Below are 21,818 nucleotides of genomic sequence, written 5' to 3' on the forward strand. Positions count from 1 at the left end.
TGTTCAGAGATGGATTGTGGTGATGAACGCATAACTATGTGATCATACTGTGGACAGTGGATTGTATATCATGGATGATTGTATGGTGTGTGAATGTATTTCAATAAAATTGAATTTAATTAAAAAAAAAAAAAAAGAACCACACACACACACACAAAAAATGTAGCTCATGAGGGTGAAAATGTGATTGGGAAAGCCATATGGACCATACCCCCCTTTGTCTCGTTTATGGATGGATGAGTAGAAAAATGGGGGAAGAAAAAAAAAAAGAGAGAGAAAAAGGCACCCAGTGTTCTTTTTTTACTTTAATTGTTCTTTTTCACTTTAATTCTTATTATTTTTGTGTGTGTGGTAATGAAATTGTCAAAAATTAATTTTGGTGATAATGGTACTGTAAACAATTGAATGTACACTTTGTTTTGTATGGCTGCATGGTATGTGAATAAATATAAATTAAAAAAAAAGATCCATTCAAGGTGCATGGTAGACCAATGGATGTTAACGGAGTACACTATGAGTTCAGATTCCGTACTGCAACTAACCTTTTTTTTTTTTTTTAATCATTTTATTGAGATATATTCACATACCACGCAGTCATACAAAACAAATCGTACTTTCGATTGTTTACAGTACCATTACATAGTTGTACATTCATCACCCAAATCAATCCCTGACACCTTCATTAGCACACACACAAAAATAACAAGAATAATAATTAGAGTGAAAAAGAGCAATTGAAGTAAAAAAGAACACTGGGTACCTTTGTCTGTTTGTTTCCTTCCCCTATTTTTCTACTCATCCATCCATAAACTAGACAAAGTGGAGTGTGGTCCTTCTGGCTTTCCCAATCCCATTGTCACCCCTCATAAGCTACATTTTTATACATCTGTCTTCGAGATTCATGGGTTCTGGGTTGTAGTTTGATAGTTTCAGGTATCCACCACCTGCTACCCCAATTCTTTAGAACCTAAAAAGGGTTGTCTAAAGTGTGCGTAAGAGTGCCCACCAGAGTGACCTCTCGGCTCGTTTTGGAATCTCTCTGCCACTGAAGCTTATTTCATTTCCTTTCACATCCCCCTTTTGGTCAAGAAGATGTTCTCCGTCCCACGATGCCGGGTCTACATTCCTCCCCGGGAGTCATATTCCACGTGCAACTAACCTTTAAGAAGCTACCACTGTCAAGTTTTGGTGTCATATCAAAGAAGAATATCCACAATTATCTGGAAAGGTCATTAAAATACTCTTCCATTTTCTAATTACATATTTGGTATGAGACCAGATTTTCTTCTTATACTTTAACCAAACCAATATTTTGCAAAAGACTGAATGCAAAAGCAGATATGAAAATCTAGCTGTCTCTTAAGCCAGACATTAAAGAAATTAACAAAAAATGTAAAACAATACCACTCATCTCTTACATTTTTGTTTTGGAAAATAGTTATTTTTCATAAAAATATATCATATTTTAACAGTTAGTAGGTTTATTGTTGCTATTTTTAAATTAAATGTTGTTTTTTTTTTTTTTAAGTCTTAGTTGTAATATAAAAAGTTATAACTCACATAAAAGCTCTTTGGAGGCTCTAGTTTTCAGGAGTATAAGTGTAAAGAGGACCTGAGACCAAAGATTAAAAACTGCTGCCGTACAGCATAAGAGAGAAAAAGAAACACAAATAACAATACAAGACAGAATGCTAAGACTGCCATAGGTCTTCTATTCCTGGACATTCCTTCTCTTCCTAAACTAGTTCTACACTACCTACCAGGCTCCTGAAATAATTTATTTAGCCCTGCTGTCAATATAATCAAAAAGAAATTTATTTAGCAAGCATGAAAAGGAACCAAGCAATACCAAGATAATGTAAGCAAATTTGAATTGATGGTTTTTTTTCTCACTTGTTTTCTAAATAAATTATCTGAATTAAGATTAGTTTTATTTTCCTGGTATAAACTGAGTCAGCCTACAAAAAGAATTCTTTCACAAAGGACTATATAGTATAAAACTCTCTTGGAAGTACATTTCACACAATCAAAATTAGTAACAGAAGGCTATGGAATTTGGTTCCCTGCCTCTCAACAACAGGGCAAAAAACTAGAAATCCTACACTTCTCTGTAGGATCAGGATACGAAACATTATTATTATTATTATCATTATTATTATTATTACGAAAAGCACTTTCTACAGACCTGTATGCATTTATGCTATCATTTGCAATTTTTAAAAGGGTGGTACAGGAACACACACATCTTTGCTTAGTCCACCTGGAAGGATAACAAGAAACAGATAGTGGTGGTTGTTTCTGGAAAGAACTGTGGGAGAGAAATTCACTTTTCATTGTATTCCTTTTTATATTGTCTGACCTTTTAACCATGTGTATGAAACACTTTTTCAAAAATAAGTATTTTCAAAACATCATCTCTACATCATCTATTCTTTAATCTTTTATCTCAAATGCAAATCCCAAATAATGCTAGTAGATGCAAAAATTATTAAAACGCATCTGTTAAACAATAGGGACATCTCATACACCTGACAGAAGCATCAAAAGCAAGCCACCCCACCTCTCTCTCTAAGCCAACTCTGCAGGTAAACTCACCGCCTTCCCCCATACATGGGACATGACTCCCAGGGGTGTAAATCACCCTGGCAATATGGGACATGACTTGTGGGCATAAGCTTGGCCCTAGCATCCTGGGATTGAGAAAGCCTTCCTGGATCAAAAGAGGGAAGAGAAATGAAACAAAATAAAGTTGCAGTGGCTGACAAATCTCAAATAGAGGTCATTCTGGAAGTTATTCTTATGCATTATATAGATATCCTTTTTTAGTTTTTAGTGTATTGGAATAGCTAGAAGGAAATATCTGAAACTGCTGAACTGCAACCCAGCAGCCTGGTGTAACCGTGTGATTGTGAAAACCTTGAGGCTCCCACTCCCCTGATCTAGTCTATGAACAGATGAGTAGAAAAATGAGGATGAAAAGTAAATGAATAATAGGGAGGGATGGGGGGTATGGGATGTTTTGGGTGTTCTTTTTTACTTTAATTTTTATTCTTACTGTTTTTTGTGTGTAGTAATGAAAATGTTCAAAAACTGGGGTGATGAATGCACAACTATATAATGGTACTGTGAACAACTGACTGTACACTGTGGATGACTGTATGGTTTGTGAATATATCTCAATAAAATTGAATTTAAAAAAAAAAAAAAAAAAGCAAAGCCAGCCACCTGACAACCTTGAAGTGGTCAGTCATTTATTACTTGAAGGAGTACCTGATTATAGGAGTATCTAGCAATGCCATTCATCTGCCCAAAACTGATGTACTTGCTCTGTCAGTGTAATTCTTTCCCTTTCTTATTCATCACAACATTTGTTTTAATACTCTCTGAATAACACTAAAAAAGGTGCTTAAAGATTCCTTTAAACCACGCAGCAACATTAAATTCAGTATTCATTTAGCTCCTACTATGCATCAGGCATTATAACTTGACAATGTAACACTTGTAACACACAATGTAACAGGAGACATTGGAATCTAAACAACTAATTACACAATATAGGCTTAATAACTAAACCCATGAAAAAGACTTGGGGGTTTTAAGCAATTCTAAGTTTAAAGAGTCAACTTTATGATATGGTTACAAATAAACCTAGTTCAAACTTAGGTTATATTAATCATAGTGGCTACAGTGTCCAGAATACACAAAAATCAGGGCCATTCTAATTTACACTTGTCAAATCAATCCTACAACTCCCTCTGGGTTCCTGACCACACCTGGTATCTAGGAAGCCTGAAGAAGTACAGTAGGTTCAAAGTAGTTTGGTATGCAGAAGGCAACATTTAATGATTTAGCTACTACATGTCAAGTACTTCACAGGCATTTTTCTTAAATCTTCGTGAATCAACAATAAAGGCATTATTACCTGTTTCACAATTAAGGAGATTCAGACTCAGAAAGGTTAAGTAACTTGCTCAAGGTTACAAAGCTAGGAGATAACATTATCAGGATTTAAACCCTGAGCTCCAGTAGTGGGCTGAATAGTGGCCCTCAAAAAGATATGTCCACATCCTAATCTCAGGAATCTGAGAATGTAATCTTATTCGGAAAAGGGGTCACTCCAGATGTAATTAAATTGAGGATTCTGAGATGAGATCATCCTAGATTATCTGGGTGGGCCCTAGATTCAATGACAAGTGTCGCTCAGAGTGAGGCAAAGAGACTACATAGACAGAAGAGGAGGAAGCAACGTGACCAAGGAGTGATGCAGCCACAAGCCAAGGAATGCTGGCAGCCGTGAGAAGCTGGAAGAGGCAAAGAACATATTCTCCCCTGGAGCCTCCAGGGAGAGTGCAGCCCTGCCACCTTGATTTCAGACTTCGGGCCTCCAGAACTGTGAGACAATAAAGTTCCACTGTCTTAAACCACCAAGTTTGTGGTAACATTAATATCTGTAAGATACAGATTTAAGCATCTTAATTGTAAAACACAAATTATAAAGTTTTTCTCCTAGAAAATATCTTCATATTCAAAGTCAGACTTTTCTTCCATCACACACACCTTCAAAAGCATTATACTTGGATGAAAAATAATGACATTATTTTAAATACTAATTGCAGTAACTAAGCAACTACTTACCCTGTATTTGCTTTACATTTTATATAAGAAAAAATAAACAAAACAAAACAAAAACATCTTCCTGCAAAGGAAGGGATAAAGAACACTAAAAGAGAATGCAGGAACACTTGATTACATTCCTAACTCTAAAGAGGATTCCAGTGTACAAAATCTTTAAGGGAGTTAACTTTGAAAAAGACCCCAGTTATTCTTTACGTAAAATTAGAATTATATATATCACAAACTTTACTGATGAAGAGTATGAATTAAATTACATGGTATTTTATATTTGTAAATATATTTACATTTTATATTTATATATATATGAACTCCCCACCAATGAAGGCAAAAAGCAGATATTCTTAACACTACTATATTATACTATTACTGTTACTAATGCCTAATTTGCTTTCAATGGAAATTTAACAACTCAGGATGACCCATGATAAAATAAAAGACCAATAATATATTGAGACAAGATTATTCACCTCAGAAACTTTCCTGCAAATAGGAATCTTAACTCAGGAAGTAAAAGGGCAGAGTGGAGAGAAAGCAAGTTAATATGTGAATGAAATTGAGGTTAACCCAGGATTTAGCTTTCATTCTTCACTAAGTAAGCTTTACTTAGTGAAGTAAGCTTTACTTTAGTGAAGCTTTACTTAGTGCCCTTACTCCAAGTTACCCTTTCATCAGCAAACCACACAGAGCATGAAGCAGAGTGTAAGCACTGTCTGGACAAATATGTATTTGGAAAGAAAATTTTACTTTTTCTTTTATTTCATTAAAACAAATGGATTCGTAATTGCCCCATTAAGAATGTTTCAGAGCAAAAATAAAATTGGTAATACCAAATGTCCTTAGACATGTTTGGTTCAAAACAGTATGCATGTTTGATTGTGTGTGTAAGTATATACACATATACTTAGAAAAATATCTAAAACTGGATGTATCAAAATATTATATATGGTAGAACTGTGATTACTTATATTTTGTTTTTGTTTTTCTACAATGAACAAGTATTACATGTCTTTCTAAGTTAAGAAGAAAATATCCTATTTATTGTTTGATATGCTGTAATACAGGCACACAATAATTATAGGAAGAATTTTTATGCAAAAGAAACTAAATATCATTTCTGTCCTCCTAATTTTTCAAATGGGGAAAAAGGCCCAGTGAGGATAATTGACTTGCCTAACGGAAACTTGATAGCATGTCATTAGGGCCATAATTATATTATCTAAATTTATTTTCACTTTTTTTTTCTGATTATGAAAGCTAATGTGATTTTATTAAGGGTAATTTGAAAAATAATGAAAGGTACAAAAAGCAAATAAAATCCCCTATAATCTTATAAACCAAACATAACCCTTAATTTTTCTTCTAATTTTCTTACTAAAAGTTTTCACTAAAAAAGTTATACCTTTTCAATATAGAAAAACTTTTTAAATAAAGATTCAAAAATTAAGGAAGAAAGGCAAAAATTTTAACACTCACTCACATAATTGTTAATATCAGAATTATTTCTTCTTTAGACTTAGTACCTAAAGCCAGTTTTAGGTCAAGAGACTATTTCTATACTGAGTGTTTTTCTTTACATCAGTAATGCTCAGTATTTAGGAAAACCAAACCTTGGTTGGTTCTTTGATTTGTGAGTTACATTTTTATATGGAAAACCTATTACTAAGAACTTTATTTTGAATTGTTAGTGAAAATCAAAGGACAAAAAAATAAAGTGGTTAAAAGGAAAAAACAAAATACTCAACTCTTAGGGACCCTCTCTGTAGACTTAAGAAATGTAAAGATAATCCACAAACAGAAAGCTAATTAAAAGTTACATAACACAAGTTTTCTACATTTAAGATTACCCAAGATCTTTATTCTTATCATTCTGGAATTAACCAACACTTTTACAGGGTATACTATAAAGCAGTGCCAACTGGCACTAATTATATTCAAAATATCATGGGTTATAAGCAAATACATTTATAAAAAAACAAGCTAACCAAACTTGTAAAATCAGTTACTAAAGTTACCACTAACTCAATTAGCAAGACATTTAAAAATACTGTTTACTTCATCTTTATCTCACTTTTAAAATCTCTACCTTCTATATGTTTTACAATGCACATAAATGTACAGTAGCACAAGAACATCATTTATAAATAAATGTATATATATTCAGAACATTTGCTCTAAATTTTACTGTGAGGGTAACAACCAAAAATTTGTGTCATTGCCCCAGAACCTAGGGCCCTGCAGAAAAAAAAACTGTCTCCTAATTTAATTTCAAAGACCCCAAGGTTAGAAAAGAAACTAAAAAATACCAATTATCTAAAATTTCAGAATGCAATATATTTTGGGAAACAAGTAAGTTCTAGTAAGAACATTTTAAAATAGTTTGTTGAATTTCTAAATTTTATTCATGACTTTAGAAATGTGAACACTGGCAATGTGTTAGCATCTCAAAGTATTCCATAAGTGTCATTTTTCAGAATGGCCCTTTAAAATAAGTTAGGGGTATTTTCATTTCATGGTCAGAACAAGGAGAGAACAAATGCCTTGCTCCATATTACTAGAATGAAAAACTTATACATCTTCCAAAATTTCCATAGTAAAATTTCCCCAACATAAAAATGAATTTTTGAATGCAATTTGACTATGAACTATTTTGCTTTCTTTCTAAACACACTTTCCCTTTTAAACAGCAGTAATTAAATTCCACCCAAAAAGCTACTGTTTAGTGCATGAATAGTCATATACTAGTCCTGAAATATGAAAAGCCAAGGAATCCAGAAAACATGGCAAAATTCTGAAATTGCTTAAACTTTGCTTTGGCATTCCTCCCTTTTGGTGCCCATATTCTCAATCTCCTACTGGGTACCGTTTACCTTCTGTTAATTCTTCACCTGAGGTGCCCATTCAAAATCTCTTCCCATCAATCTATCCCAGTCAGGATAACTGACCTAAGCCCATTAACACAACACTTGATTTAATCAGTCAGTATCATACTGAAAAGATCCTTGACTTTTCTGGGCATCAAGATCCCTTTGAGAATCTCATAAAAATCATGAACCGTCTCTCCAGAAAAATCACATAGGTACCCAGCCAAAATTTTTCATACAATTCAAGAGATTCAGGGTTACACAGCCAAATATTTCCGTAAGCCCCCCAGAACTATAAACCCAAGGTTAAGAATTCCTGCACTCAACATAAAAACATCATAAAACCTCAACACCTTTCAAGAGGAATTGTTATTTTAGGAGACTGTCAACCCAAATTAATCTCTAATTGCTGGAATTTAAGACTTTTAAGAAAGTGTAAAAAAAAAAAAATCCTACAGTATGGAGACAGATTTTTAGAGAGACCTGTCACTGGGGGTCACCTCCCAAAGCTTTTACACTGCAATTCTTTACACAGAAGGGACAGGACCTCTTTCTAAGCATGGGTCATTCATTAAATTAGGTTTTATCAGGCCCTACCTCTGTATTCAGCAATGCTCTAGCAATTTATTGTGTCTATTATCATTCTAGGAAAACAATTCATACAACATTCAAAAAATTTTTTATTTCTTAATTGCCAAATCCAGTTTTTAATCCCAATGAGTTCTCCCTAGCATTTCACATTGCTAACTTCCCTTTTATGATTCCCTTAAACCCTTTCCTTCTCAGCTTCTTCAAATTTACACCATTTATCTTACCTCTCTAGCCACTCTTTTTCAACCTCTTTCATAAGCCCCTCTTCTTCCACTTGATCCTCATATGTAGATGGTTCCATAGGTTGCCCTTAGTCTTTTCCTTACTCCTGATACTATTTCATACAGTTTCATCACATTATGCTGAACAGAAATCTCTTAGATGATTCCTGCTTCCCCTTGAGCTCCAGCCAAAATCTCCAGCACCTACTTGACATACCTTGATCCTCACAGCATCTCAACATACAAGAATCATACCCTATTACTTTCCTCCTCAAATTCTGTTCTTCCTATACATTCCCTTCCTTAGTTAAAGGCATAATCCATTACCAAACTATAATCCTTAGTTATTTTTACTTCCCTCCCCCCATATTCAATTGTCACCTAAATCTGACACTCGTAAAATCAGACTATGGCCTCATCAGCTTCATTTCTTCCCCATACTCCCCAAGTAGAACAAAATCTACTTGTTATTTCTCAAATCAGGTTATCCATACTCTTCCTTCTAGTCTTCTCTTCTCTTACTCACCCTTCCAAGTCCTACTCAAACATTCCGTATAGGAAGTCTTCCCTAGTCTCACTTATTATCCTTTCATTCCATCCCCCATCCAGAAGGAATTTCTCCCTTCCTCTATATACCCATACCACTCTTTCTTTACTCTACTTTGGTTTTCAACAAGTTGTATCATAGTTAATTGAGCCCACATCTTTCTCTTCTACTAGAGAAGGGTCATGGTTTCTTTGCTACACCAGCATCCAGCACATGCCTGGAATATAGTATGCCTTTAATTAATGTCTGGTGAATGAGTGGCTAAAACCCAAGAAAGGACATGCTTAAGGAGGTTATTTCTCAATGGAAGGTATGTCTCACCAACTTTTTGTACCTAAAACAAGAATCAGGTCTCCCCCAGCCCTAGCTCCCCATTTTCATTCCACTGCTTAAATAGCTTGAAGCAATGTTTCATGGGGATATTTCCTCACTTCCTCTTATTCATTGTTAAGTTTAGCTGCCAGCCTAACCACATTAGCATTCAGTAGCAGCCACAAAACACACTCTCGAAGTTCTGAAAAGCCAAGACTTTGAAATTACCGACACTAAAATACAAGCTCTTTTAAAAAATAGTCTTAATGTATATGCATATAGAGCTCATTCTTCATGATGATTATGAAAAAGATTAGACATAGTTTATCCAACAGGCCCCATAAAGGAATTCTTAAGAAAATGTCAACTATCAGCCAGACCTTTCATATTTATAACAACAGGAATCAGCTTGCATGAATTGATCTAAATATTATGCTTATTTACTAGAATACAATTACTACAACTGATGACCCATAAAAAAGTAACTCTCATAGCTTATTTTAAAAATACCTAACCCCTACCTACCCAACAAAATTCCATAGATCATCCCAAGGTATCAAACTAGATTCTTTTACCAGTATCACATTCTTTCCTCCTCTCTTCTCCCCTTCCAATCCTCCAACACACATATACACATCCTTCACTTACTGGACATAGTTTCCTCAAGAAATTATCTGATGGTTCTTTAGCAGTTGGAATTTTAAAGCCAGACAATTCAGATGATTCCTTAATGCCAGATTATCTTCTAAGTAACTGTACTGGTGATACAACACAGATTTGCCTTACAGGAGCACAAATGTGGTAGGCCTGCCTTAACTACCCCTAGTTTGTTTTGTTTTTGTTTTTAATATATTAGAACATCTCTTAAGTTCTAGCTTTTCTTCAGTTCATATAAAGTTTACTTGGCATCATATAAATGTTCCCATTTAGGATGTTTTAGGTGTAAAGACCACATGAAGTCTTTCTGATCTTCAGTAACTAAACTCCACTAAGCAGGGCAGAAAACACATTAGCCTAATTCTGAACTGCACTTTAGAAAGAAATATATGTTCCAAGGTATAGATAATCCACTTATTTTCCTTGAACATTCAAAAACTCCTTTTCATTTTCCAAGTTTTGCCCATGTTACATTAAAATAATTTCAGACAAAGCATTGTTGTTGCTCCAGGATTAAAAGTTTCCAATAACTCAATGTGGTTGTAATCTTCTGGAAACACCTGAAATTGATTTGTTTCACCTCCTTTTACTATTTCTCTTCCAGCTTATTCACCTTAGTAGAAAACTAACGGATAAAAGCACCAACTGAAAAGCCAAGAAAATGGATAATCTACCTTCCAGTTAATGAAGGAGCTATAGGATACATAATGCACAAAAATTAACATGTATCTGGAGCCTCAAAAATTACTGGACTTAATCTAAATAAAATGTTTCTAAAATCAACTTAACAAGTGGGTTTCGTTTTCACTGCTATTTTACTAAGGGTTCATGGAAAATAATATTTGGGTAATCTCAGGTTCAAAGCACTAACTTTAGTTCTCAAGAAAAACAAAAAGAACAGAAATGTTTTTTGCAAAAGCAAAGATCTGTACTTATTTGAAGGACTGATCTTCCAAATACTATTTTCACATACATACTAATAAGCACCACACATAGTCACAAGCAAACATCTAAATTCAAATATCACATTTCCTGGACGAATTATAATTACAGCTCCAGAGACGGTGCATTCAAATTTTTGAGGTTAGAGTACACACTTGTGAAACTCAACAATCCATGGAGTTCTCCCCAGTCCCCTCCAACTCTTCACAGCGGCTCTGAGGGGATGAACAAGTCCACTTCAGCTCGAAGCACTGTTAACGTTTCTGCACCTGCATTAACTTCTTGTTCTCCAGAGGCAGAACTGGTGAGTGTGCTTCTAAAGACTGATAGTTCATAGCCCTTCCAGAAACCAAAAAAAATCAACATGCTTCTCAAATACTTGTGAAAATATTTTAATTTCACTAATTACTGTTCATCATTATTATTCCTCAACAAACATTTACTGAATGCCTTACTACATACAGGGAAAGAGGTATAAAATTTCATCCCAGACAACAAGGAGTTGAAATTTTCCTTAAAAGTCAACCATTTGTGGTTATTTTACATGAAATGCCCTTGAAGACAACCCAGAGGTCTAGCCAAACTGACAATGCACAGGCAATACACATTCAGGTTTTTAGATTATGGAGAATTGGCCTTCAGCTCCCTAATAATATTAGAAATGGCTATATAGTTGTGATGTGAAAAAAAGAACTACAATTTTGGGTTCCATTGGAATATACATGAATTGTGAGGGAAACCTGAAATCCTATTTCCTTTAATCCCTTCAATATCTGGACAAGGGTTTCATCTCCTTCTTCTAGAGTTCCTTCCCTAAATCCAGGAGCTAAACTTCCTTAAAACTTGATAAGAAAACTATTCCCATGAAAACTCCTGGCTTGAGGAAAAAAACATGTTTTGCTAAATGAGACAATGACCACTTACTACTAAACAACAACAACAACAAAATCATTATCCCATTATTCCTCACATAAGATATAAGATATGATGAGTGTGAGATGTGGGAGAGGACACCATGTCATGAAATCAAAGAATTTAAAAATAAGGCTGAGTCAAAATTTATTAAAGCAATAACTCTTAATTTTTTTTTTCGTCATGGACTCTGTGGAAAGCCACATCTAACACTTATCAGCAGGAAAAAAAAAAAGTCCCTTGACACTGAAAAAAATTCTCACAATTTAGGACCTGTTATTCAAGAATAAGTATACTATATCGTATGTGATAAATGTTTGCTTTCACCCTACCATAAAATAAGGAAATGACATACAGATGTGCATATAGAACTAGTCAAGCTGTTTTGTTTGGTATTATATTTTCCTTGCCGTATGAGATAACTGTCAAGAACTTTCAAACATAATTCTAGGGGATCAAGATACAAAAAAAAAAAATCCATCATATCTAAGTCCTACTTTTCCCCTTCTCTTTGAGCTCAATAACTCACTCTTCAAGGCCAAAGAAAAAGGAATTTTTTTAAAGGGCAGGACTAAGAGGAAGTGAGGAAAGGTTCACAATGAACACAAGATGATGTCCTGGGAACAAGAGCTGTGAGAGGTATGTACCCATTCTCCTGTCCAGCACTGTCAAGGTTAACAAGCTCAACCACGCTTTCTAAGTTTCCTCAATATACCGGCTCTAAACACTTAAAAAAAATGTGAATTTTGCTCTGACCATAGAAAGAATTAAGCACAACTGACACTGACACCAGCTCTAATGTAAACAATTAATATAATCTAATCTAACCCTTGAGAAGAAGGGATGGAGAACAGGTAACAGCACCTTCAACTGGTTGTAACAGATTCATCACTGGAAGCCCTAAAAATACTAAGATTTTAAACAGCTTCAAGTGGACACAGTCAGATGCACGGTAGAAACTTTGGGACTAGCAGCAACGCCACAACAGGTGAGAGGGACGGTCGACAATAGTGAAGCGGATAGCATGCAACAGCAAACAAGTCTTGATTTCCCCGAAAGGCTGCAGTAGAGAATACTATGCACGAGACTATCCCAGAGACCCTGTCTTTCCAGCGGCAAGGGTTCGGTTCCTTCGGAGGGGCGCGCCACTCCCCCTCTCCCTCACCCAGGAGACTATCACCCCAGGCACAGGAAGAACCAAGGCCCCTCCAAGGGCAGCATCTCAGCTGGGGTAGAAAACACAATGTTGCTCCTTATTTCTGTACAAAAGGACTTTGCGCCCTCCTCCTCGAAATGCCGCCGCTGCTGCCCGGGCCGCCTCCTAACTTGCAAGAAGGTGGGCATCGCGCCATATTCCAGCGTCCCCCAGTCTACCTGGGTAACAAGCCTACGCCACACCGGCGGGAGGGAAGCTTCGGAGGTTGCCCGAAGAGCCAGCCTCCTCTCCCGCAGGAGACAGCGCCTCCCGCGCCCTGGCCCGGCCCGACCCCACCGCGCCGCCCGCGGACAAGACCTAGGAAGAGCCGAGGGGGCGAGGGGGGAGCTGCGGCTCGGGTCCCGCGCAGCTCGCCCACCTCCCGCTCCCATGCCGGGCGCGCTCTCCCAGGCCTCCCGCTCCCGAGCCCGCGGGGAGGCCCGGCTACAGCCCGGGCCTGGGGTTCCACAGCAGGGAGGAGGCGGCGGCCCCGAGAGCCTCAGGCGGCGGGAGAGGCCGGAGCCCTGGGGCTCTGGGGAGGGCTGCGCCTCCCTCCCGAGCCCGCCAGGACGCCTGGGGCCTAGTGCGGCCTGCGCATCCTCGGGGTGGCGGTTTGACGAGGCCGGGCCGGGGCCCCTCGCCGAAGGCGGGCCAAATCCGGTGGGGGCCCAGGCCCGGAGCCGGGGGCGGCAGGGTGCCGGCTGCGGGGCGGGCCGGCCGGCCGGCGGGCGGGCGGCGTGTTGCGGCTGCGCCGGGGCTGAAATAGCTGGAGATTGCGCGGTAGGGCACTCACCTCAGAGCGGCTGCGCTACCGTGGGCCTGCGCCGTGGAGACTGCGACCGCGCCGGCTCCTCGCAGCCTCCTGCCACCAGCGGCAATGGCGAGCGCTGCCGCCTCTGCCGCCGCCGCCGCCGCCGAGGAGGGGGAGGGGAGGGAGAGGAGGCACGCACGCGACGCACGGGCTCGGCCTCCCCGCCCGGCAGCCGCCATGATGGGGAGGTCGGCGCTGCCCCTCGGCAAGAGTCCGGGACGCTTGGGACCTGATCTCCTCCCGCCCCCCGCAGCCTCCTCATTTTCCTGTTTCATTTCAAAGGTTTGGACGGGACGAGAACCACGAAAGCAACTGAATTAATAGAACGTGGACACCGAGAGAAGTGAGGCAGGCAGCCCAAAATGGTTGCTAATCTGGAAATAGTAACATTTCTCGCTCCCCAGCCGGGAGAATGGGGACCTCCAGAATGTGCCTTGAACATCAGAAAGGGGCTTCCCTACAGGTTCCACCGCGGCTGCCTGGCTAATCAGCGTCTCTTGGGAATGACATTTGCTTCCCAATTCCAAACCCTTCCCGGATCATTAAAAGCAAAAGTTTTTCTACAAAGCACTACATTAATTTATTTACTCATTGATTTTTGTTCAACGTACATATTTCCAGAAGGCCTTTTCTGTACTGATTATTGTTCTGGGCGCGCTGGAGATGCAGCTGTTAGCAAGACAAAGTCCAGGCCCTCATGGAGCTTACACACTGGTAGAGAAAATCAGAAGCAGTAGGGACTCCCAAGCACGTACCTGAGAAATAGGGAGTGGCAGACACCAGAAAAAAAAATCTAGTGTTAGAGACACACGAAGATAGTTTTAGTTTGTTGCTGTTTTTTTTTTTTTATTAAATTCAGTTTTATTGAAATACATTCACACACCATACAATCATCCATGATATACAATCCACTGTCCACAGTATGATCACATAGTTATGCGTTCATCACCACAATCTATCTCTGAACATTTTCCTTACATCAGGAAGAACCAGAACAAGAATAAAAAATAAAAGTGAAAAAAGAACACCCAAATCATCCCCCCATCCCACCCCATTTGTCCTTTAGTTTTTATCCCCATTCCTCCACTCATCCATACACTAGATAAAAGGGGTGTGAGCCACAAGGTCTTCACAATCACACTGTCACCCCTTGTAATCTACATTATTATATAATTGTCTTCAGGAGTCCAGACTGCTGGGTTGGAGTTCGGTAGTTTCAGGTATTTACTTCTAGCTATTCCAATACATTAAAGCCTAAGAGGTGTTATCTGTATAGTGCATAAGAATGTCCACCAGAGTGACCTCTCAACTCCATTTGGATCTCTCAGCCACTGAAACTATTTCGTCTCATTTTGCATTCCCCTTTTGGTCAAGAAGATACTCTCAGTCCCACGATGCCGGGTCCACATTCATCCCCGGGAGTCATATTCTGCTTTGCCAGGGAGATTTACAACCCTGGGAGTCAGGTCCCACATAGTGGGGAGGGCAGCGAGTTGACCCGTCGAGATGGCTCAGTTAGAGAGAGAGAGGGCCACATCTGAGCAACAAAGAGGTACTCAGGGGGAGACTCTTAGGAACCATTACATGCAACTTTAGACCCTCCTTTGTGGTAATGAGCTTCATACGAGCAAGTCCCATGCTCGAGGGCTCAGCACATCAAACCTTCAGCCCAATGTTTTTGACAACATGAACACCAGTCCAGCTGAGGATGTCCAACACATCTGCACCTTCCCCCAGATCCTCAGGGCTGGGGAGGGGGAGGCTGTAAATATATTTTTTATTATCTGCCCAAATTACTCTAGGATGTGTCACTATTTCACTCCAGCCTATACTAACCTATGTATCTCACTTCCTATTCAAAGTTCCATGCAGTTGTGGTGTTTGAACAAATCAACTGTAGAGTTGCACCGTTTAGAAAATTTAGATCCTGTACCAAATAGATATCTATTGCCTTGGTCTCATATGAAAGTTGAAGTTTTAAAACACAATCAGTTTCAACCTTTACCCTTTGGCCTGGCTTGCCCTGGTCTTAACCAGACCTGCTTCATTCATATCACTAATTGAAATCTGGGCTCTTTTTCATGTTGTTGCTGTTTTAAGTGTGATCAGAGGACTGTCTACATCACAATCACCTGGAATGATTATTAAAAGCCTGGGCCCCAGTTGTTTCTTCCAGAATCCTGGCCTGTTAGCCTAGGAACCTGCATTTTTAAGAAGGCTTCCCTTCCCCACCCCCCCTGGTGAAGTACCACTACATTAGGGAGTTACTAAATATCCAAAGGGTTTCAGAAAACACTGTAACAAAATCAGGAAACTAATTTTCAAGAATAGATTCTGTTTACCTCAAAATTCAATATATCCACACAGAATCTTTTTCTCCAGTGTTTTCTAAGAAAGTGTTACCAACCACCAACCACCCAGGTGCATAAGCCAGAAACCTGGGAATGATCCGTTAGTACATCCTCTCTCCCGTAAGTCCCCACATCCAATTAGTTCTTGAAAATGTTTGCTCCCTGTCTTTTCTTAACCCTGATTAAGGCCCCACTTTCATTTCTAATGAAGATACTGCAATGGATTCTCCCTGGTCTCCCTGCCTCTGGAATTTCCCTTTCCAATCCGTTCTCCACACTGCGACTTGAATGGTCTTTCAAAAAAGTAAATCATGTGATTTCACGTGCTTATGACATTTATTAAGACCCCAATGCACTTAATTTAAGTCTAAATTATTTAAGGTAGCTTCAGAGTCTTTTATGACCTCACCTCTGCCATCCCTGACCTCATCTGTCACAGACTCCTCCCTGGGGTACTGCCAAACTGGAAAGCTCCAAGGAAGGTCTCCAAACTCACAACTTCTGCACAGGCTGCTCCCTCTGCCTGGAACTTCTTTCACCTCTCCACCCTCTGTTCACTGGCTTAAGACTTCATCCGAATAATTCCTACTACTCATTCAGGTTTCAACATTAACACCTCTTCCTCCAGGAAGCCTTTTCCAATCCCCCAAGATTGGATGCTTTGGCCCTTCCATCATCACACCCATTACTTAACATTAACATTTATTGAGCCCTCACTACGTGGCAGGCCCTGTCCCAAATGCTTCGTACACGTTATTTCCTTTCTGATTTAATCCTCAAGCAGAGTCTATGAAGTAGTCACTATTACTACTATTATCTTATTCCTATTTTACAGATTGCAAAATGAGGACAAGTTGAGGTTATTTGTCCAAACTCTGATAGTAAGAGATGGAACTAGATCTGAAAGCCATGAGCCTGACCTGAGAGCCATGCTCTTAACCATTGCTGGGATTTTTTTAGACTGCAAGCTGATGCCCATTGATGAAGCACAAAATTAACTTTGTGGGTCATAACCAACATTTCATAGAAGAAATAGAAAATATCAGAATGCATCAAACTTAGAAGGCTATTATTTTATGAAACTTTTATTTCAGCGATATACATATATGTACATAGATCTGTATGTTTGTACTCCATCATGATGTGAAATGTACTTTTTTATTGAATTACGGTCGCAAAAAGTTTGAAAGCACTATATTACTCTGTCTCCACAGCATTTCTCAGTGAAGCTCCAGGAGGGCAGGGATTATGTCTTGTTCATAGCTGTATATCCAGCATCTAGTGCAATGTCAGATTCATAATGGATGTTCAATAAACATGTAATGAAAGAAAGACCCCTGCATCTGTCTTCCTCAGAAATGCAAATTATTCTCAAGATAAATGAGCCTGTGGACTCCAGTTGTTCCATCCAATAGGCTCTTTAGTCTGGAGGACCTAAGATTCTAGAATCATTCACGGAAAGAAAAAAAAAAACAAAACCACACACACCCAGAACAATCCACTGGAAGAGATTAAAAAGAGCTAGGATTCCAACAAAGTTCCAGCTATCACCTTCATCACAAGGAAGTTAGAAACCATAGACAGTATAATGTGGGAAGAAAACTCCCAACAAGAAAAAAAGAAGGGATTACTTGATCCTAAGGTCAGAGCAAGGAAAAAAAGGAAGCCTAGACCCTTGCCAAATCGCTGGGGGCTCAGCAGCCTGGGCAATGAAGGAGGTCCTTAACTTGGCTCTGTTTTCAGTAAGCTGACGGATGGTCATTTAATTGACTGACTATATATAAAAACATACAGTATGTGCTAAGAACCAAAGGAGTAGTGATATGGATAGCTATTTGCACAGACAGATAGCAAAAGCTCTAGGTAATCAGAATTGAAGCACTATGGAAATTTCACAGAGAGAAATACTTTGGACTTGAAGGGTGGGCAAGATCCTTATGGGTAGGAGGCAGAAAGGTGAAGACACTTTAACCAGGTGGAGTGTTGGGGGAGCAACAGGTAGAGGCGGGAGGCAACCGTGTGTATTCAGTAAGCAAAGAAGCAGTGCAGTGGATCTCAGTTTGAGCATCCAGTGTTCAGGCCTGTCTAAGGTGGTTTGCTTGCTAGTGGGACTGACCCTCTAAGAGAAAATTGGCAGGATTTGACTTGTAGGAGGGTTTTGGCTGTAGAAGGTAGTATTCCCTTCTTGAGTTGCCCCAAGAAGACAGGAATGAAGACAGACAGACCAAGGCAGCGTCTAAGGAAACTACTTTCACAAGGGACTCTTCCGGACACAGTGATAAACTGTGTTGAGCCCCAGAGAGCAGCAGCCTCCCCATCTCTACTTGGAATATGCACAGCCTCAATCAACTAAAGATTAATGGGAACCTGGCACTATTTGGGCAATTTTAAGGGAGTTTTACATCTTTGGGAATATCAAAGACCGGCCCAGGGTAGAGTTCATATTTTTACAAAAAGCACTGGCCCCAATGACCATCCACCCTTCTCAGGCTTTCAGAGCCCACAGGTGTCGTCTGAAGAGTCGTGATGCACCATGATATGAGTGCTGGGATCAGACTGCCTGCTTCAAAGCCTGCTGTGCCACTTGCCAGCTGTGTACCTTATCAAGTCTCTCAACCCTCTGTTTCTTCCCCCATGAAGGTTAAAAAAGATAATGCTCATTAAGGGCTCAGAACCGTGCCTAGCACCCAGGAAGCACACAGTAAGCACTGAGTATTATTAGCTATTTACCATTTCCATTAATCATGTAAATTGCTTGGTACAAAATAAAGGTATGATAGATGGTGACTGCTGTGATCATGATAATGATGTTCCTGAGCACATAAAAGTATCCCTGGAGACTACCCCCAAAAGTTGGGGAGAACATATGGGGGGTGCCAAGACAAGGTATTTGTGTAACGGAGCACTGTGTAGCAAGGTTAGAAATGTCAAGGTGAGTTTCTTTTGATGCCCAAGGGTGATTGGGCAGGATGGAAAAGACTATTGTTACTTTTTAAAAAATAATAATTTTTGATTTATTAAAATAACAGAATTTTAAAACCTATTTTCTTTAAACCTTTAAGCTTAATCCACTAATCTTATCTATTTATAAATCTAGGAATTGTTAACAATAATTTTCAAGGGACCTTCCTTTCCCTAAACTCAAGCTTTGCCAATGGTCTCTTAGAATATATATCTCCTGCTCCGACTGAGAGTAAGATTTCAATGTCCCAAGCAAATTGGGCTTACCTTTCCAGGAGAACAGGGATTCCCACTCAGGAGCCTAAAGTTGCCTTTTGGACAGAGATTTTTGGCCAAGATGCACAGAGGGATTCTTCTCCTACCCTTGTGAACAAACAAAGCTCCTTTTATATAGACGCTGTCAACACGTTTCTCCAAAACCCTACCCTACAGATTAGATTCCAGTGATGCCTTACCTGGTTCTTTCTGGACTCACTGATGAGGTTATGAGGTTGATGAAATTCTGGTTATCTCCACCCAGGTTCCTTCCCGTCTTGATTAGATCCAACTGATCTCTACTGGATGACTAAATCTTTTCCTATGCTTGCTTTTTCTGCCATAATCCTAAAGTCATTCTAATGACAAAAAAACGGTAGGTTGAGCCAGCCTATAAAGGGTCTTAATGACCTCATTAGGAATTAGTTCTTAATTCAGTAGGCAACAGATAGCTTTTGACAATTTTAAACAAGGCACTAACAATATCAGAATAGTGCATTCACCTTGAAGTCCAAACATGAGTTGACCCACCGGCCCCTAGAGGGCACTCAAGTCCCCTCCTTTCTCCAACCCCCTTTATTCCTTCCAAGGTGGAGACACGATGGTGAGGCAGAAATTTCACTGCACATACACACAGCCACACAGGGGAAGAAAATCTTGCCAAAATTGAAGAATATGGATTAAGTCACATTTTCTGGGATAGAGCGTTTAAAAGGTAGAAGGTTCCAGCACAAGTGGGTGCACCTTTCAACATATCCTGCTTTGCCCTACCCAGAGGCATCCCAGCCAGCATCCTCTTTCCCTCTCCCAAAGGTAGCCAGCCCTGGGGCTACAACCCACCTATGAAGACCTAGGGCAGCCCAGCCTTGGGGCAAAGAGGGTACAGATTTGTCTTTCTCTCCTAATGTGTCTCTTTGTCCCACTAGGGAGTAAAGTTCTAAGACTCAGGTTTGGGCATTGACTTGGGAGTGGGGTGGGGGAGAATAGACAGAAACCACCAGGGTCCAGCTTATCTTTCCTGATTTCTGCAATGAGGGTTAGGACCAAATACCCAACTAATAAAGTACTCCTTTGCCTGGTACTGTCATTTTTCCCCCTACCTGTATTTCCCCGGAAGACCTCATGGGAAGGAGATATGGCTTGCCAAGGCAGGATTCAAGCATTCCCAGATCTCCAACCAAATACCCTCTCTATACCTTCTTAACATGAGCCTTTGAAAGATACTCTGAACTCCCTACAGACCCAAATTAGGCTGGAGATGGCTAAAAGAATGGAAAGGAAAAAACCAGTGAAGGAGATAAACAAAGGATTCAGCACTGCTTGGTAACTGATGAGATATGGGAGGGACAAGGAGGAAGAGGTCAGAGGCAATTTCAAGGTTTTAAGAAGTAAACGCCCTAGAGGTGGTAGTGTCACTGACAGAGGTCTAAAGGGACATTTGGTTGGAAAGAGGATGAGTTTGGCTTTAGACATTGAATGAGGGCATGGAAACAGAGAGCCCATATGTTTGGAACCGGCTGAAGGCAGGGTGGGCTGAGGCGGGGCCATCAGACCTGAGGGCAAACTGTCCTGGTGTGAATAGAAGAAAGGGAAAGACGTGAGAGACAATGGGAAGAAAGTTTAGTCAGGACTTGGAGACTACTTAGATTTTGAGTGACCTAGTGAGCGAGTTTTTCCAAAACAGTTGCTCTTGTGTTCTGTTTTGTCATTGGTAAATTGATTTTTTATTATGGTAAAATTCATGTAACATAAAATTTGCCATTTTAAAGTGGATATTTCAGTGGCATTTAGTACATTCACAATGTGATGCAACCATTGCTACTATCTAGTTCCAGAACATTATTTTTTTAAGTCATGTGCACTAATCCAGTACCATAATTCCAGTCTTAGAATCCCCTAAGCAACTGGAAGAAGGATGGGAAGAGCTGAAAACATTGGGAAAGGACAGGTAATTCTTAACTTGTGGCCCCATTTTTGCTCTAAGGCAACTCAGGGTCTAGCAAAGAAGAAAATCCCTGATGCTGGGGATCAAAACAAAAGCTTTTGGTTCAGATGGTAAAGGAGGCCCTCAAGGACAGTAGAATCAGTGGAGCCAGAAGGAAGATGAAGCTGGCCTCAGGAACTAGGAGTTTTCTTCTTGGCATCCAAGTCTGTTTTAATATTTCCTAGTTTTTTAGCCAGACTTGGTATGTCCCAGTTTTGAACAAGATGCATTCCAACCATGCTTCCCAAAGAAAATCCAAACAGGAACTAGAGCATGATGTCAGTGGTAAGGGTGAGGGGGCATGAAGGGTGGCTGCAGCTCCATGGGCCTGAGCCTGGTGTCCCCAGGCATGAGGTGGAACCTGCTGTTCCAGAACATATTTGTGACCTTAAAAGGAAACCCCATACACATTAAGCAGTCACTCCCTATTCCCCACCTACCCCAGCCCTTGGCAACCACTAATTTGCTGTCTCCATGGATTTGCCTGTTCTGGATATTTCACATAAATGGAATCATGTAATACGTGGTCTTTTGTGTCTGGCTTCTTTCATTTAGCATAATGTTTTCAAGGTTCATCCATGTT

The 21,818-nt window shown here is 39.7% G+C and overlaps 2 protein-coding genes and 1 pseudogene across 5 annotated transcripts in view; all 3 read right to left on the reverse strand.

Moving 5' to 3' along the window:
- Positions 1-13,778, reverse strand: part of NRF1 (nuclear respiratory factor 1) — a 149,203-nt gene extending 135,425 nt beyond the window's left edge. For 3 of the 4 annotated variants that reach the window (XR_005216961.1, XM_037836170.1, XM_037836174.1), the window contains exon 1: positions 13,667-13,778. The gene's annotated coding sequence lies outside the window, so the exon portion shown is untranslated. The remainder of the gene's footprint in view (positions 1-13,666) is intronic. The other variant, XM_037836172.1, reaches the window with a different exon arrangement.
- The window catches only part of LOC119535315 (basic proline-rich protein-like), a 33,981-nt gene extending 20,035 nt beyond the window's left edge, over positions 1-13,946 (reverse strand). Inside the window, exons 1-3 of the mRNA XM_037837746.1 lie at positions 13,824-13,946; positions 13,053-13,661; positions 2,186-2,260 (exon numbers count right to left, since the gene is read on the reverse strand). Of these exons, the coding sequence (XP_037693674.1) occupies positions 2,252-2,260; positions 13,053-13,661; positions 13,824-13,946 (741 nt within the window). The 3' untranslated portion in view covers positions 2,186-2,251. The remainder of the gene's footprint in view (positions 1-2,185; positions 2,261-13,052; positions 13,662-13,823) is intronic.
- Positions 13,947-21,366: 7,420 nt separating this feature from the next.
- Positions 21,367-21,510, reverse strand: LOC119534064 (annotated as a pseudogene).
- Between the last annotated feature and the right edge of the window lie 308 nt (positions 21,511-21,818).

This window comes from Choloepus didactylus, chromosome 5 (assembly GCF_015220235.1).
Source record: "Choloepus didactylus isolate mChoDid1 chromosome 5, mChoDid1.pri, whole genome shotgun sequence".
Classification (NCBI taxonomy): Eukaryota; Metazoa; Chordata; class Mammalia; order Pilosa; family Megalonychidae; genus Choloepus; species Choloepus didactylus.